Here is an 18,192-nt window from a genome sequence, read left to right as displayed (position 1 = left end):
AGACTGCCGGCCACACAGATAGTCACTCAAAGAGACTGCTGGCCACACAGTCACTCAAAGAGACTGCCAGCCACACGGACAGTCACTCAAAGAGACTGCCGGCCGCAAGGTATTATTTACTTATAGTGTGCTGCTTTTTTTCATTTTTGCATATAATTTTATGAATACATGTATAAATTGCACTTTATATACAATCAATAGCACAATCTTGTCGCATTTACTTCAAATATATTTCTTGAATTTGCCCTTTTCTTACAAAAAAACCCCTCTACAAACACTGCTATTACTGGGGAAGGGCTAGGGAGCTGCTTTAGTGAGAGGTCCTTTTTAAGGGAGTTTTGTTTTAATCTGAATCTCTTAACTAGTCACCACCCTCATTTAGGGTAGATGGGTAGCCCTATCCATTGGAATAGGGGAGGAGCTCTGTAAGAATAAAAAGAGCTGACTCCATCACTGCTATGTGTGAATTTTTAGGTATTCAGTGAGAAGACAAATGATGTAAGGCTAGTTGAGAGATGCAGAAACATGTGTCTGACCAGCTATGATGTGACAAACTACCCTAAATGAGGCCAATATACGAGTAATTGGTGACTAGTTAAGAAATTCAGAAACAATGGATGAGACTAGTTTTGTTTTAATTAAAGTGACCCTGATATTAAGCCAAATGTAAGAGATTAGCCCAGTTATATCAAAATGTATTTAGACTAGGGAAAGATGGTTTGTCATTTTGACTTTTTTGGAAATTAATAAGAGCATTAAATAGACCCCTGATGAAGCTGTGCTCAGGGAAACACTTTGGGTAAGAGATACCAGGGTCAATGGCTAGTAAAGACACTTGTGAAGTTGTTAACAGTTTGTTTTAGGTCAGTGATGGGCAACCTTTTGAGCTTGGTGTGTCAAAATTCGCCAAAAAAACAAGCATAACTCGGGTGCTGTGTCACCTTTAGGAAAAACCTAATTTTGTAATAACATGTCCAGCAGCGGCCTCCCCTTATTAATAACATGTCCAGCAGCGGCCTCCCCTTATTAATAACATGTCCAGCAGCGGCCTTCCCTTGTTAATAACATGACCAGCAGCGGCCTCCCCTTATTAATAACATGTCCAGCAGCGGCCTCCCCTTATTAATAACATGTCCAGCAGCGGCCTCCCTTTACTATTAAAATACCCCTAGCGGCCTCCCTTTACTACTAAAATACCCCTAGCACCCTCCCTTTACTACTAAAATACCCCTAGCGCCCTCCCTTTACTACTAAAATACCCCTAGTGCCCTCCATTTACTACTAAAATACCCCTAGCGCCCTCCCATTACTACTAAAATACCCCTAGCACCCTCCCTTTATTACTAAAATACCCCTAGCACCCTCCCTTTACTACTAAAATACCCCTAGCGCCCTCCCTTTACTACTAAAATACCCCTAGCGCCCTCCCTTTACTACTAAAATACCCCTAGCGCCCTCCCTTTACTACTAAAATACCCCTAGCGCCCTCCCTTTAAATATAATATAATAATAAACTTACATACTTACCCAGTGATGTCTTCTTCCCTGTAGCTTTACTGCAGGTCTGACAATAATGGCGGCTCGGCTCCTCCAGGTTGCACCGCGCGCCTCGGGTCACGTGACTGACGTGACCTGACGTCAGGTCACCTCAGTCACGTGACGAGCAGCGCGCATTGCAGCCTGGAGGAGCAGGAGGAGTTGCAGAAGGTGGGCGGACCAACGCGGCGCCGGACAGGTAAGCAGGGGGCAGAAACACAGGTACGGGGGCGGGACATTAACATAGGGGTAGCACATTACACTGGGGCAGCGCATTACACAGGGAGGGGGCGGACAGCGGGCGCTGGGCGGACAGCGGGCGCTGGGCGGCCGCGTGTCAGCAAAAATGACTACACGTGTCAGTGCTGACACGCGTGTCATAGGTTCGCCATCACTGTTTTAGGTACAGGACTAGGGTCATACATAGTTATTGAGTTATTGACTGTCTAAATGCAAAGTCACTGTTAATTTTATGTACTTGTTTTGAAGAAATTAAAAATCACAAACATTGATCAGCAGTGTGCTGATATGACCATTTCAAACGAGTTTGATTTGAATAAAAATGAAGAATAATTACTGAAGTGCATGTATCATACTAGTGCACAAGTGACATTTAATATCAAATCACCCAGTGATAACAGATACTTTCTATTCAAGACAATATATACTATATCAAGAAATATTTACTCTGTATTTTAAAAAAGGAGGTTATTAAAGGTTCATAAATTGAGAAAATTTGAGAAAAAACTTATGGCACTGCAGGCCATTGTCAAAGACAAAAAAAACGTGATACGTTCCCATTGATTCCTCAGGATCAACAGCAGCCCCTTTAGAAGGAGTATCCAGTGGGGGCGACAAAGAAAGAAGAGGTCGGTATGTGGATGGGAAGAGAAAACAGGTGTCCTGGCGTTGACTCCTCAAGGTGACTTAAGTGTGATTAACCCTCATGTTTGTGACTCTACATCTATGTGTAACACAGCATCTACATCTATTCTGGATAATGACATTAACCTGACTACATCTAACATATAATTAAATTACCTGCCTGACTAGAAATGTTTAAAAAGTGGGAATATCTTTTATTAATTCTCTCATTAAAAAGTAACAACTAAGTACTAAAAGTCAACAACTTTACTCAGGCATTGACCAGTACAGTGGACTATTGTCATGGTCTTGAGTCGGGAGAGCCTGTGTAAAGACTGTTGTGTATTACTATCCCAGCTTACGGGCCATACACTTCTTCCATCCGGTGAGATACAAATGTCATAGTGCCAAACGACTGGATTAAAAGGCAATGATGATAACATCATTAGTTTGTCATTTACAGGTTTCTGCATCCTTAGTAGTGATAGGATGCGTCCTCAGAGGTGATCCGATATACACACATAGTGCAACTCAGTTTTAAATTACACCAGCAGCATTTGCCCCCATAGCATTGTTACGGGCCGTAAGCAGGTTAACTCCACCTTCCTTCCGGGGCTGGACATCAACAAGGGTCGTGGGTGATTGACCATAAAACAACATACTGCTACTTTGCAGCCAATGGTGATTCAGCCGCATCATGGATAAAGACCGCCTACAAAGGGTGGGATTAGCCCCATTTGTGAAGCGATTGAAAGCACCGCCCCAACTGGGCAGAGCAGCGCTGTCAGTATGAATCCGCCTCATGAAGCAGTTGTCAAGGAGACCGAATGAAACAGGATTGCTCTGATCGGCAGGATATAACGGAGGAAAATATTGTTGCCATCATGGCTAGTATTGAAGTGCAAGGAAGACAAAACACACAGCACCCATGGGTTTCCAATAATACATTGTCTCAAGGAATGATGATGGGCACCTAACTAGTAATGTGTGAATGATTCAGTGACTTACCAACTGAAAGAGATATATTATATGAACATTGTAACAGCCATCTAAATGAAGATGAACCTTGTGGCTTCATGGTGTGTAAGGTTCATTCTGGGCCAGATGAACATACGTTTTATTGCTGTCTTTGGGGGAAAAGAATTAGATTTTTTGGATGTCAAAGTCAGAGTAGAGGGGGGCAGCTTGATTACTTCCGCCTTTAGAAAAACCTACTGCCACTAACTCTATCCTTCATTTCAATAGTTTTCATCCTGAGCATACCAAAAATAGTTTACCTTATAGTCAATATCTTCGACTTAGAAGAATTAATAATGAAGATAACAATTTCAGACTTCATGACATGACCCGCAATTGAACAAAATTGAACAAAATTACAAATACACAAAGTTATTCATTTTGGAGGCACGTCATCAAAAGTTATTTCTTTTATCTAACTATCCGCACTTTAGCAGTACACTTTAGAGAACACCAAAGATCCATCATCAAAGGCATTGGCAGCCCGTGACTTATTGAGCATGTTCAGAATGTACAACGGGGAAACCTGGACGTGCTCAAATTTCCAGGGATCGAACCCATTAGGCCAACCCATTAGGTTTAACGCTATGGGAGAAGCGGGCTTAAATTACCGCAATGAGATGAATGTTTTCATATAGATGGTACCTCTTCTCTTGCCACTTGATGAGTATTGAATATTTCCGGTTAGAGTGTAATAGCTATGCACTGAATCCCTTCTTAAAGTATATCATTTCTCTTCCACTTTCTTCCTTAGCATTGGTTTTATCATGTATATGCCTACTGTGGTCTTTTTTTGTAAGTATTTTCAATGTATGTAGGTATGTGGTTTTTGTCTTTACACATTGTTTGTTTGTCTCCTTGATGACACCCGCCGCTGATGCTGCTTATAATGTGTGTCGCTGCAGAATGACATCAGTGGTTTGAGAAAGCACACGGCCCATCACCTCGCTCTGTACTTCAAAATGTGCTGTATTTTCAAATAAAGAAAATGCTTGTTGGTGTGTGCCGCTTCATATCTTTTTCTTCTGGATCGTCAAAGGTTATGTTTTAATATTACCATTCAATTCAGTGAATCTAGTTATCCTGAAAGCAGTAGATACCAATTTACAAGCTACTCTACTGTATATAAGATGGTGGTTGATTCATAGATTCATCTGATTCATAGAGCAGCATTATTTATTTATTTCCGTATAAAGAATGGCCAGACCATTGTAAGTTCTTGTCTTTATTCCTATTGTTTCATATGACTATGTTATTATTATGTAATGTCTTCTTTTATTTATATATGTCCTATGATTTGATAACCACTGCAGAACATGATGGCACTATCTAAACAAAGATTTATTATTATTATGGTATGAGATTGTTTATGCTGAATATATATACGGTATATATGAAGTACAAGATGGCTGCCACCTTTGTTTCTCTTGTTCACTTGTGGGCCATACCAATCCTGAGATCTTACATGCGCAGCTCATCTTAGTTATGGTCAGAAGATAAGAAACAGAGCACTCTAATCATCATTCCTTGCTTTATAATTTAATTGCTTTTAGCTCAAACATTTAAAGAGTAGGAAATAATACAAAATCCTTGTAAAAAGCTCCTAGAACGTCCCTGCAGAGATTACGTCAGAGTAAGAACATCTTCCAGGATGTGGCTTTTGATATATTAAGTAAGCGGAAACTTGATAATCTAGCTTTCCCTAACACACAAAAGAGTTTGTTGTCCCAGTGTATGACTTTTCCCATTGAAATTAGAACAAATACATTTAATCCAAAATTATGTCATAGCTCAATATACTAATGTTTGCTTTCCAGCTGGACCAGAATGGTCCAGTTTAATAGGAGTTATGTGATCCAAAAATTGACATCAACATATTCCACAGCTCCAACAAGCAAAGACTTATTATCCCAGTAAGGGTCCATATTTTCTGCCTTTTCATAGTCTAGGCTCATATACTGTAGTATACAAATGTTACAGTACAGTATTACAAAGATTAACACAAGACAGTATAATAACCTGATAATATATTCCTCAGACTGTGTTGACCTGGGACACTAGAGGGAGATGTGCCTGTGACTTACAGCCAGCAGTCCCTTTATGTGTAGAGCCCTCTATACCAGTGATGTCGAACCTTTTAGAGACCGAGTGCCCAAACTACAACCAAAAGACACTTATTTACCCTGATGTGCCAACGTGCCATATTAAGCAGCAACTTATTGTTACCTGTTCTTCCACATCTTTTAATTGTATTGGCCCCCTGAGGCCACCAATACAGTTGAAAGAAGGTGGGCAAATTCAGACTCTCATTGTAGTTTCTCTCCAGGGTCTCTCTAGGAAGAATGGTGGGTCCAGCAGGAGGATCACAAAGATATTGCAGTTCATTTAACACCTTCTCACTTTTCAAGCAGTTCCAAAGAGTCAATGAAATGTCGCTGTAAAATAGTGCCGAGCGCAGCATCTCATAAGTTGCCTAGGATTGCAGGAAGATTTAATGGATTTGGTCCTGTTTGGTGAACTCTGTCCTAGGTTGATGACCTGAGTGCCCACAGAAAGGGCTCTGAGTGCCACCTCTGGCACCAGTGCCATAGGTTCGCCATGACTGCTCTATACTAAAGACTCTAAAATCCTTCCCCCTTGTTCCTGAATGACAGCTCTGGTAGAGCTCACATTTATAAAAAAGAGTGCACTCTGTACTATGTGTAGTTTGCCTGTGGATTGTGCAGAGGATATTAGGATATTAATAAAAAAATGGCGCACGGTCAATAATCTGGCGCCCCCTGCACTGTTCTGGAAGTGTGCACCAATTTTTTGGTGCACTTTGTTTATGCTGCAGAACTGTGACGCATGTGTGGTGCAAACTCCAACTAAGCACTAACATGGCCCCATTAAGTTGACATACACAGGGGTTCATTTACTAAGGGTCCGCGGACCTCATTATCGTCAGATAGTCCGACGATTTCCGTTTTGTGACAGATTTAGCAGGGGTTTTTGGCACACTCGATTGGATTGTGTCGCAATTGCGCCAGCTTTCATGTGACACAAATTAGGGGGCGGGCCATCAAACGATCCGACGGATTCGGACAAACTGCAAAATGTAACTGTAAATTTGTGTTGCAAGATCAAGTACTTACATACACGGGAAGAAGAAGGTGAACTCTGGCGGACCTGATCAGGGAAGCGACAGATGCAGGATATCCGGTGCACGCTCATAGTGAATCGCGGCAGCTGTGCATTCTGGTTGGGGAACGCACCTCGGGGACCTCGCAGGGACGGGTAAGTAAATCTGCTCCATTGTGCGACACAAAACTGGTGCAGACACTTTATAAATACATGTGCAAGTAGTTTGCAATATCTTTTCAGTGCAAAGTCAGATAATAAATGGGGCACAGTGATCTGAACTTTCAGTCAGCAGAACAGCAGATTATTTTAACAGGATATGTGCAGCTGTCATGTTAAATAGCACCCATCCTGCAAAACACTGGCCAGGTAAATCAACTATAGGGCTTTATTCACAAATGCATTTCTGTTTATTATTTTTCGATAAGCAAACAATTCTATTTGTACATTTAGTTTAATTGCAGGGCAAGGACACACCCTTGTAAATACCTTGTTAAAGGGAGTCTACCAGCTCCCAAATCACCTTTCAAGTAAAACAGCATTGTTTAGGACACTTTGAAAGCTTTCCAGACATTCCTGTTTCCTAGCAATCAGTCATTTCACAGAATATTAAAATTTTACCTTAACGTAAAATTAACTTCTAGGTGCAGAGCCTGTAATTGAGCAGAGCCAAACCTGTTATTGAAATTTGCCATAAAAATATTGTCAACCTAATATTCCAAATGAAACAGAATGGGCAATAAAAAAGTTTAAAGGATATCAAATGATGAGCAGAACCAAACTGCAAAGTTCTGGTTCGTACCGAATTTGGTGGATTCAGCACAGACGCATGGACCCAGAGACCAAACAAACGCTAACGTTTGGAATCTGGGTCCATGTTCACGAAAAAGCAGTCAATGAAGCAGCTTATAGCCCTTCAGCAACCACAGAGATGTACTCTATAGGCACGTCTCTGAATGCCCAAGCTGGACATGCAATTCTGCAGAATAAGAGAAAGGGCACATGTCCAGATATGAGGTGATACGTACATAAAACTGAAGTGTGTTAAGGTATAACTTGCTGCGGACAGGAGGCGGAGTTAGTGCGGAGACATGCAGAAACTCAAGGAAGACCGCTAGCATTGAACAGAGGGTGGAAGGACCAGCAGACACTGTGTCCCCTTCTGACATTTAACCAATGCTCAACTCTACTTTCAATATGACATTTAAATTCCAAAGAAGTAAAAGGTAAGGAAAGAGAACAGAGTCATAGAAAAGAGTACTGATGTTGACGCTAATCCTCCAACTAGGGCTAGAAAAATGTCCATTCACACGTATGAGAACATAGGGAGAAAAGGTTTGACACCCTTTGGGAAATACTTGGAAAAGTGAAAAAACACACACTTCTCATGGGGCAAAACAGGGAACTTGGGAAAATATATTTGTTCAGCAACATTCAAATTTTGAACAGCCCCCTAACCGTCCATATTACAGGAGGAGATTTGGGAACCATGGGATTTATTATGAGCATGGATCCCATGGGTATTCTGACTATAGAGGCAATAGACCCTATAATCCAAGGTCTCAAAATGGATAAAGACCATATATTCCCCATCAGAGGTATACAGGGGAATTAACAAATGGATGGGACAATTTCCACCTAAATTTATCCAACGGTTTTTTTGTATAACCGCTAATTTGTATATGGAATCATTTGAGAAGAACATTTTTTCAGATGATAACCCCTTCAAACTAGAAATTCACAAGTAGGCGATTCCAGCACAATCACAGAGGATGCAGTAGAAATTCAATACAAATTTTCTTTATTCCATCATTAAAATCTGGTCACAAAACGTATGCAGCAAATGGACAAAGGTAGACAGACCTACATGTTTCGTCTATTCAGACTTAATCATGGTCCCACCCGGTGGAGATACGCTCAGGGTATTTAAACCTGCATTTGTTCCGCATTTGTTTGTAAGAAGGTGTCTCCTTAATGCTTTTAACAATATGTTTTTAATAGTATTTTTCACTGTTGCATGAATGTGTATCACTTATCATGAATTTACGCTGTAAAGGCGTTTTTCTTATTGTTTCACATCCCCTTTAAATTGAATCATGTGATCCACATGTCATCCAACAGGTGCATGAAGTCGGGTTTAAATACCCTGAGCGTATCTCCATCGGGTGGGACCATGATTAAGTCTGAATAGACGAAACATGTAGGTCTGTCTACCTTTGTCCATTTGCTGCATACGTTTTGTGACCAGATTTTAATGATGGAATAAAGAAAATTTTTATTGAATTTCTACTGCATCCTCCGTGATTGTGCTGAAATCGCCTACTTGTGAATTTCTAGCTTGTACGTGTATGGCTTACACGTTGAATCCGTGCACCTGGAGGATTGCTACAGGAGCCTGAACGGTGAGCTGGTGTTTTCTTGTTTATAACCCCTTCAAAAACCATATTCACACCTATAAGCGGTGTATCAATGACTGCATCATCTTATGGGTAGGCTCTGGAGAAGAGTTTTATGAAATATTTTATGAGAAGAGCTTTATGAAATATCTTAATACCAACTCATATTACCTAGCCTTCACTCATGAAAGCAATAATAACTTTCTAGATTTAGATATCTATTTAGAAAAAAATTGCATATACACAAAAACTTACTTTAAGACTACTCATGTAAACAGTTACCATATATACTCGGGTATAAGCCGACCCGAATTTAAGCCGAGACCCCTAATTTTATCACCAAAAACTGGGAAAACCTATTGACTCCAGTATAAGCCGAGGGTGGAAAATGCATTGGTCACAGTCTCCCAGTAGTATACAGTCAGCCCCCAGTAGTATACAGCCAGCCAGCCCCAAGTAGTATACAGCCAGCCAGCCCCAAGTAGTATACAGCCAGCCTTAAATAGTATACAGCCAGCCATCCCCAAGAAGTATACAGCCAGCCCCATGTCAAGCACATACATGGGCAGCGCGGCTCCTGGAGCCTCCTCTTCGGTCTTCCTTCTGCTGTATTAGCTGGCAGAGATGCCTCCACGTGATCTGCCGGCCAGCGCACGCTGAAGGAAGACAGAAGAGGAGCCACCATGAGCCGCGCCAAGGATCGGAAGCCACGGCAAGCATCGGGGCATCGGAGGGTGAGTATGTCAGTTTATTTTTTTTAGTTGACTCTTGTATAAGCCAATGTTAGGTTTTTCAGCACATATTTTCTGCTGAAAAACTCGGCTTATACATGAGTATACGGTACATAGATTAGCAGAGCTGTCATTATCGCCCTTGGGTTGATAATATACCAAAGGGACAGCTTAAGAGAATACAGAGAAACTGTATCAAACAAGAAGATTTTATGGACCAAGAAAAGATTATTATGGAGAGATTTAGAGAACGGAATAATAATGAGGAAAACTTAGATAGAGCATATAAAGAAATAGAAAATGAAGAAGAAAATAGGTTAATAAAGAGGGAAAATAGCACTCAAGGGGATTCGGTTTTCATCACAAACTATTGCAAAGAGGCTCTTTTGGTCCAAAAAATTATTTTAAAAAATTAGCATATTATCTCCAATGATCCCATGTTAGGAAAAGCAGTTAAGAACAAACCAAAAATAGTTTTTTTTAGAAAGGCTGCTAATATTAAAGACCTCACTGCATCTAGCTACATAAAAGAAAATGGTAACAAAGGGTCCACGATTATAAAGTTTTTATGCCTGCAAAAAATGTGTCCACAATAAAAATAGGGCATGGGATGATAGAGGTATTGTAAGGCAATACAGTGGAAATAAGGATAGCCGAATGTATGAAATCTCGGACTAAATTAATTGTGACACTTGTTCGGTAATTTATATGATAATTTGTCCATGTGGACTTCGGTATGTGGGTAGTACGGGGAGAAAATGAAAAATAAGTATAGGGGTGCACATTAGAAATATTTAAAAGGGGGTCACCACACATAGCATTTCCTCACACACGTTAAAATTGCACATAACCAAAATCCTAAGGGTTTAATCTTTTTTGGACTAGAGGTGGTAATAGCAGATTAGAGGGGTGAGGCTTTTTGGATCTATCACCTAAAGACCTTACAGCCGCATGGTCTGAACTTTGATTTTCAGATCAAAAGTTTTCTAGTATAATTAAGACACTGGGGCACATTTACTTACCCGGTTCCTGTCGCAATTCCCACTGTGCATTGTTCGGCGATCATGTGTCGCTTCCCCGCTCCGGTCCATCGGAGTTCACTTTTTTATTCCTGGTGCATGTAAGTTCATGTCTTGCGACACAATTTAAATGTTAAATCCTGCACTCAGTCCGAATCTGTCGGATCGTCCGACGCCCCCCCCCTCCCCGATTTCTGTCACATTGAAGCGGACGCTGGTCTGCCAAAATCCGATCGCGTGTGACAGAATCCCCTTCTAAATGCCTGTCCTTGCCCGAGATCTGTGTTTCTCACTCTACACAAAGATTGGCTAAGAATGTGCATTATGTTGGAGTATGACGATTCAGATATGAGAATTTTATTTTTCTTGTCTTTTACCCCCGCTTCTGCCTTCCCATATCTAATGTGGTCAATGGGCTCTATCTAGCATAATGGAGGACTAACAACAAGTGAGTACAGGAAATAAGAATAAAAATAAAAATGGGATATTGAGCAATGTTTTTTACCCAATTTAATAGAGGACTAACAATATGTGAGGTTAGGAAACAAAAGAGTTAAAAATGGAGCGTGTGTTTTGTGCAACACGCTGTGTGTTATTGCAATAGGGGGAACAAAGGGTTAAATTGCAAAGGACTTTGGGTACCTTTGGGGAATGAATTTAACTTATTTATTGATTTATGTATGTTTTTATGTAGTGTAAGCATTAGTTTTTTTGTACATATGAAAGAATTCACTGAAGAACCACTGTTATTATACTGTTTTGTAGCAAAAGGATATATGAACCTGTCACCATACATGTGTATTTAAAAGCCTATCGTTACGTCAAGCAGAAGAAGCCTGAAGCGGCAAAACCAGAGGTCGGGCGCTGTGCTGTGGCGTCCAGTGGAAATTTTTAAACTTTATAAGCGCTATTTTAAATTGATGTGAGTACCCTAATAATAAATACCTATCTCTCTTAATCCTGGTGATCTGCACAATTGGCTTCTCTCTCATCTATAGGATCTATGATTGTCTTTTCCCATTCAAAAGTGAGATCTTGCAAAGGGATTAATGTCAACAGCATACATCACGACTGGGAGTAATGGCCAAGCTCTGAAGCACTGAGAGTCTTCCATTTCGGAAACTGGCTGGAGTGGTGTACGTGACCTCCAACTTGAAAGTACTGTTCTCTTTCCTTATCTTTTACTTTTTTGGAATTTAACTGTGATATTTAAAGTAGAGTTGAGCATTGGTTATATTATTTTTTTATTTACTGCTGTTATTAGGGACAGGTGGAAATATAAAATAATTTTAGGGCACTTTGAAGAACTGCTTTAGGCTACTCATAGGCTGCTATAGTGCAGGGATATTCTTACTGCTTATAGGATTAAACAGCAATACTTGGAAATACCAGACAGGAATATGCATTTACTGTATCATCCAGCAAGATCTTGAAGGCCCTGTCCTGTATAATATTCAGCTCCAGAAAAATCCTAGGGGAAACAGAACAAGTATATCTAGAAAGCTTATAAAGTATGTTACAGTATTCTCATTTTACCCTTGGGATGATGTTGAAGCTGGTAGACTCCCGTTAGCCAAGATTTACAGCAACATTGCAGATGTGAGAATGGTGGTCCACAAGTTTGGTCTTAAATAGTGTTCATAAAATAGTTATGATGCTGAGGGAAACCACAAAATTGGCCCTTGAATTACTTGTTTGCTCCATGGTTAAGGTTTTACCATACTCAAATGTGTTGTGAAACTTAGAGGCGGAACTTACCATAAGGTGCCACAATGGCCATTATTAATACTGGGAAGCACAGTCATGTCTCATCAATTTCACAATGTTTATAGTTCAGATTAAATTGTTGGTTTTACTTGTGGTAATGCAGAGCACTTGTTTGTAGGTATATATCTAAAGTATTGTTTAGTGATTCTTGAAGCATAGCATAATCCCGATTACTGTAAGGTGTTTTGCAGGAAGATACTTGAATTATTGTAAGCATTTATCTTTATTACATTAGTATTTTTATAAGGTATATCCTTACATTGGTTGGACACAGACACAGTTGGGCATCGGGTAAGTGAATGCAAACACACCCACTGCCGATAGCATTAAAATGCTCGTTGTTCATACGTGTAATTCAAGTGGCAATTTTGTGGTTTCTCTCTATATCAAAGCTATTTCATTACGGAGTGACAAGCCTAGGGAAAATGGTGGCATGCACACGCAACCAGCATTTATCTGCCGCTGTAGAACCGCATATAGAGAATCGACTGCATATAGAGATTTTTCTTGGAATCATCAATTGTTAAGTATAACTGTTATGTGGATTGGACTCATTATAAATTGATACCTCAATAACTAGCAAACTTGTTTTATGATAAATTCATCTAATTAGCTGGTAGGTTAGGCCTTGCATCCTGATATCAGGAGGGAGATCGGGAAACACTGCTCATTTATGCCTTGCCACTACGTTCAACTCTATGAAGTCACAGCCTCTGGGCAATACATGATTGGAAGATTCATACTCTGATTTAAATAGAAACCAAACAAACTGTTTACACTGCAGAAAACTAGTAAATTACTGAAATAAAAACGAATTGCCTAGTAATAAGGAAAAATGCAGACAACACAATGCAATAAAATGTGGCTGCACTGCTGTTATCAGACAACAAATGACTTTACAGTAACTAGGTTCTAGACGCACAAATGTATGCGCTTTACATATAAACGACCACCAGGTTGTTCCATAGGCGTCACTTGTCTGCGGTGACAGCCAAGGTCGAGGTACAGGAATGGCAGGCAATCTCGTAGTTGGGGACAGGCAGGAGGTCAGGACGGGCAGCACAGGATTAGAGTCGGGAACGTAGCAATACGTCAGGGCAGGCGGCGGAGGATTGTAGTCAGGAACGGAACAGGGGTCACAACACAAAAAATCTCAATAACAGCACAAGGCATCAGACACATCTTTCTCTAGTTCCCAAGGGTCTGCAGGAAGAGGCAGGTTTAAATAGTTTCTTTGAAAATGACCAGCGCCAATTAGCAGCTCGCTGGGCCAAATAAATCTTTTGAAGCCTGTGCGAGCACCCTAGGATTTGGTAACATACGCGCACGGCAGAGGAAGACAAGACAGGAGCTGGGATAGGTAGGGTGCGCGGCTGAAGCTCCAGCAGGGAGAGAGGAGAACAGATGAGCCTGCGACCTGCAATGTGGGTCGCGGGAGCACCCATGACAGGAGTTTTCTGTTTTGGTTAATATATTGTAATGTATCGATAAAATGAAATGAGTCTTGGTATAATAAATAATCAGAAAGTAGGCAGTTATTAAGTCTATCTACCTTCTCTAATTAGTACCAAGTATAAATTATTGCTGTGTTTTAATAGTCCACAGTCGACAAGTGAAATAATGAACTTCTTCAAAGTACAATAAAACTTCAGATTATGTGTAACCCACTCTTTGAGAGTTTTGAAAGTCGAGCTGGAATTTAAAAAAAAAATGCAATTTAGTTAACAAGCAAAATTTGCTTATTAACCAGTCTAGAATTGCAAATTACAACATATGCATGACCTCCACCCCTTCTACCTTTCTCTCTTGCAAAATGTTATAACACAAAAGTGTCACAAATGGTTAAAATAAACATATAACAACTATTTTTAACAAATTGAGATGCTCATTTCCATGTTGAAGAAATATGGTTTCTCGTGGAATATTACCATTGGTGTTAGTATAAATGGATGGGTATACTTCAGAAGCAGGGGCGTAACTACAGCGGTAGCAGCCGCTATGGGGCCCGCAGTGTCAGGAGGCCCCATCATCCAACCTGACACAATAAAGGATGGAGGATGTGCACCATTATATCTATATTGTACTGCACATGTCCAGCATTGACAATGACAATGTTACAGGTGTAAAGTAGAAGTGGAAATGTTATACTAGACATTCTTAAACTTATATTTCTCATTCGGCCTCAGATAAATTGTATGCAGGTCAAGCCTGTCTGTAAGGTCTAGCACTACCTAACATTTTGGCACTTAATAAAGCGGATCCTGTTTGTCTTCTTTATTAGAAAAGGAATGACATCATTAACAGCTACTTATTAAAACATTTTGCCTTCAGCTATTTGACCCTATTTGAGTCTAATCATTCACAGGCTTCTTGCACAACGACAATATATTTACATATTTGATATTCATATAAGCGATTAGCAGAATGATTTGGAGCATGTCCACTTAATATATTAATCTGATTAAACATTATAAACCTTACATGGTGGATTAAAAAATTACCCATGTTTTCCTACCACAATGTCACCAAAGATTATTTTATATATCTAGTAAAGCCCATGGTAACACTTCTCAATGTAGGCCCCAAACCCACTTTTGATAAGCACACATGTTGCCGTAAGACCATCCCAAGAAGATGAAGAATTGTGAATATTTTGACACAATGTTGGCACTTCTAGTTGCCCCCAAGTCAATATCAAAATGGTTTCTATTTATATGAAGAATTGCGTAAATGTTGAGCCTCCAATACACTATTATTTTCAGAATAATTATCTCTGCAAGGCACACCTCAGGCGGTGCTCGGCCAAGAATGCAGCAATCTACCCTCCAACCCTGTGCTACTGCACGTACCTGCACATCTTTGCTTTAAACGATTACTGTACATTACAATGTAGTCGCTTTTCTGAATTGTGGATAAACCTGTGACACAACCCTAATTTACAATAAGATTTAGACATGGATGTTATAAATCCTACATGTATGGCTTGGGCCTCATGCACACGACTGTGTGCTCACCCGGTCCTTGACAGATTACATGGCTGTGTGCAGAAGAGGGGGAGATCACCTTTCACCCCTCCCCTCTCCATAAAATCTGGACAGTCTGGCCAGGTCACATACCTCTATTGTGTCCAAAATCTGGTGTGGCCATATCGCACAAACAATTACGGTTGTGTGTATGGGGCTGTACCCATAGATTTTTGCAATGTGCGGTGACCCTGAAACATTGGGTGTTAAAAAGTAGCACTTACGAATGAGATGCATTTTCAGAGAATGTTGGATTTTTAAAAAGGATTTTGAGTGGTCCCTTGAATATATTTAGATTTGGGGTTATTTGGGTAGGTTTTAGTGATCTTTTGGGGGCAGTGCTAGATTCCCATACATTGAGTGTAATTCTCAGTCTGCTCTTAGTAAATACATATAGTAATTGTATGCTGGATATTATTTTGTATGGACACTGCATAATACCACTTATTTTGTCCTGCACACTTGATGGAACTTTGAAGCACCTGTCTGTATCCTGAATGTATGTTTGCATAGCAACATTTTTCTTTTTTTTTTGTGGAGGACATAATTATTATCATCAGATTTATACTATATATTTATTATTTGATCTTATGCTGTATATGAGGACACTGTACAGCTCCAGTATCCATTCTTTCCCTTGCTTTGCCGCAAACAACATTTGCGTGGGCTGTTGCGTGTCTTGGTCTGTATATATGGGCAATGACTAATAAAATGTATTTTGACTCTATTTGTTAGTATCAGTATATTATTTAATTTTGAATATGTGGACATTGTAAAATGGCACTTCTCTATACATATATGTTGGTTGTAACTCGCAGAATATACTCTTATTCATATTTTTTTAAATGCAATACGATTCAATACAAACTTATAGATGACATCTACATTGCCTACCACATACACAACCATTCAAATGACATGAATGTCAGTGGTCCACACTGTTCTAGGAACTCTATTTTCTATTGTCTGCCTGTTGTCCAAGCTGATAAATGACAGTACTGGAATTCGTATGCCAATTGTTGTGTAAACAGAGCTCAGGTGTTAGAGACAATGGAAATAACTGAGCATTCCCTAAAGTTTGGATCTCACACGTTGCATCATTCATAATTCATCTGAATTTTGCAAGGGGGAGACTGAATAAATGTTAAAGAAAAAATGTAAACCCTGAAATATTGGTATAAATATGTATTTTTTTTATTAGGCACACTATAAAAATACCTGAAGTCTTAAAGATTACATTTTTTGCCAAATGTGATTGAAAACAAAATGACCATAGTGATTATTTTTTAATAATATATTACGGTAACTATAATATCAAAGCTGTAACAAAAGAGGATACAGCATTTACAAAATTAACTACTGTTTCCTAAATACACAGCAGACTGGAGACAGTTTGTATTTCCATTACCACTCAGGATGTATTACCTGTTTGTCTAGAGATGTTTTGGCGGCTGCCAACTGCGACACTCTGCTGCTGTAGTATGAGGTCCTCGGCGGTGCTCTCTGGAAGCATTTTCCGGTTGTATGGGATTTTTTCCCAGGGTTCATGGATCCCTATGGGAAAGATGCTCTTCCCTTCCCTGCAGCAGCAACAGGCAATGAGTTTACCTTGCACAGCATGGCTTCATAAGAGGCTGCAGGTTTTAAAGTGCTGGTGCGAACAACTTTGTTTCTATTTCAAAATACTTTGCCCTTCAGTGACACAGACTGCAACTATTCTTAGCAACCTATCATGGGCTCAGGGAGGGGCCTTGTTCGGCAGCATATTGTTCTGTGCCTGACACAACAACAGCCTAAACATGGAGCATTTCTCTTCCCTTCATTTGCATTCCTGTTGTGATTAATATAACCGTATGTACTTTATTACAGGATTTACGGCTTATCTAATATCACAACCTGCCACACAGCTCTTTCAATTCCTCGCTCAAGTTGAAGCTATAGTAGAATGAAAATAATATAACTTTCAACAGAATTTCATATGTTTTCTTTAATACACATGAAGTCCTCTGTCAAGGTCCCCCTCCCTTCCACCCAGTCCATCTAAATGTTCACTTGCACAATAAAAAAGACTCCACAACCCAGACCCAATTCCATTCCACCATCTTCCTCATCTCTTGGAGCAGAAACAAGAAGTGCTAGCAGCTCGATTTAAACCACACATTTAAAGGACATCTAGCACCAGGATGAAGGATTGTAAACCAGGCACACTGACATACTGGTGTGCGCACCTCCTGGCAGGATCTGCTCTTTTTTAAGCTTTCTATGCCCTTATTTTTAAGAAAAAAGGTTTTTAAAATTATGCAGAGGGGCTCCAGGCTGCATTAAAACCTATGGAACCCACTGCTCTTCAGGCTTGTTTGCATAATTTTAAAAGCCTTTTTTGTCAAAACCAGGGCATAAGACGCAAAAAGAAGAGCAGACTGGCAGAAGGGGCGCACACCAGTATGTAACTGTGCTTGGTTTACAAACCTTTTACAATCCTGAAAGTTATCAGCTCTGAAGTTCCTATGAAACGAATTAGACAAACCATGGAATAACATTAACCCTACTGGTTTTAAAGACTATACATATCTTACATCATGTTATTTACCTGTTTTATGCATGTTGTTATGTATGTTCCCCACCCCTATAATATATGTTGCCCATCCTTATGGGATTGTCTCAGTTGTGCTTGGTGTTTCAGATCAGCCAGATTCACTTGAAATGGGCTAAACTGCTT

At 40.0% G+C, this 18,192-nt stretch overlaps 1 protein-coding gene across 3 annotated transcripts in view; it reads right to left on the bottom strand.

The window, feature by feature from the left end:
- Window positions 1–17,178, bottom strand: part of SLC2A12 (solute carrier family 2 member 12) — a 46,238-nt gene extending 29,060 nt beyond the window's left edge. Inside the window, exon 1 of one of the 3 annotated variants that reach the window (XM_072141491.1) lies at window positions 16,899–17,178. In XM_072141491.1, the coding sequence (XP_071997592.1) occupies window positions 16,899–16,986 (88 nt within the window). In that variant the 5' untranslated portion in view covers window positions 16,987–17,178. The remainder of the gene's footprint in view (window positions 1–16,898) is intronic. The other 2 variants (XM_072141492.1, XM_072141490.1) reach the window with 2 other exon arrangements.
- Window positions 17,179–18,192: the final 1,014 nt, after the last annotated feature.

The sequence above is a fragment of the Engystomops pustulosus genome, chromosome 3 (assembly GCF_040894005.1).
Source record: "Engystomops pustulosus chromosome 3, aEngPut4.maternal, whole genome shotgun sequence".
Lineage (NCBI taxonomy): Eukaryota > Metazoa > Chordata > Amphibia > Anura > Leptodactylidae > Engystomops > Engystomops pustulosus.
This window is presented reverse-complemented; position numbering and strand designations above follow the sequence as displayed.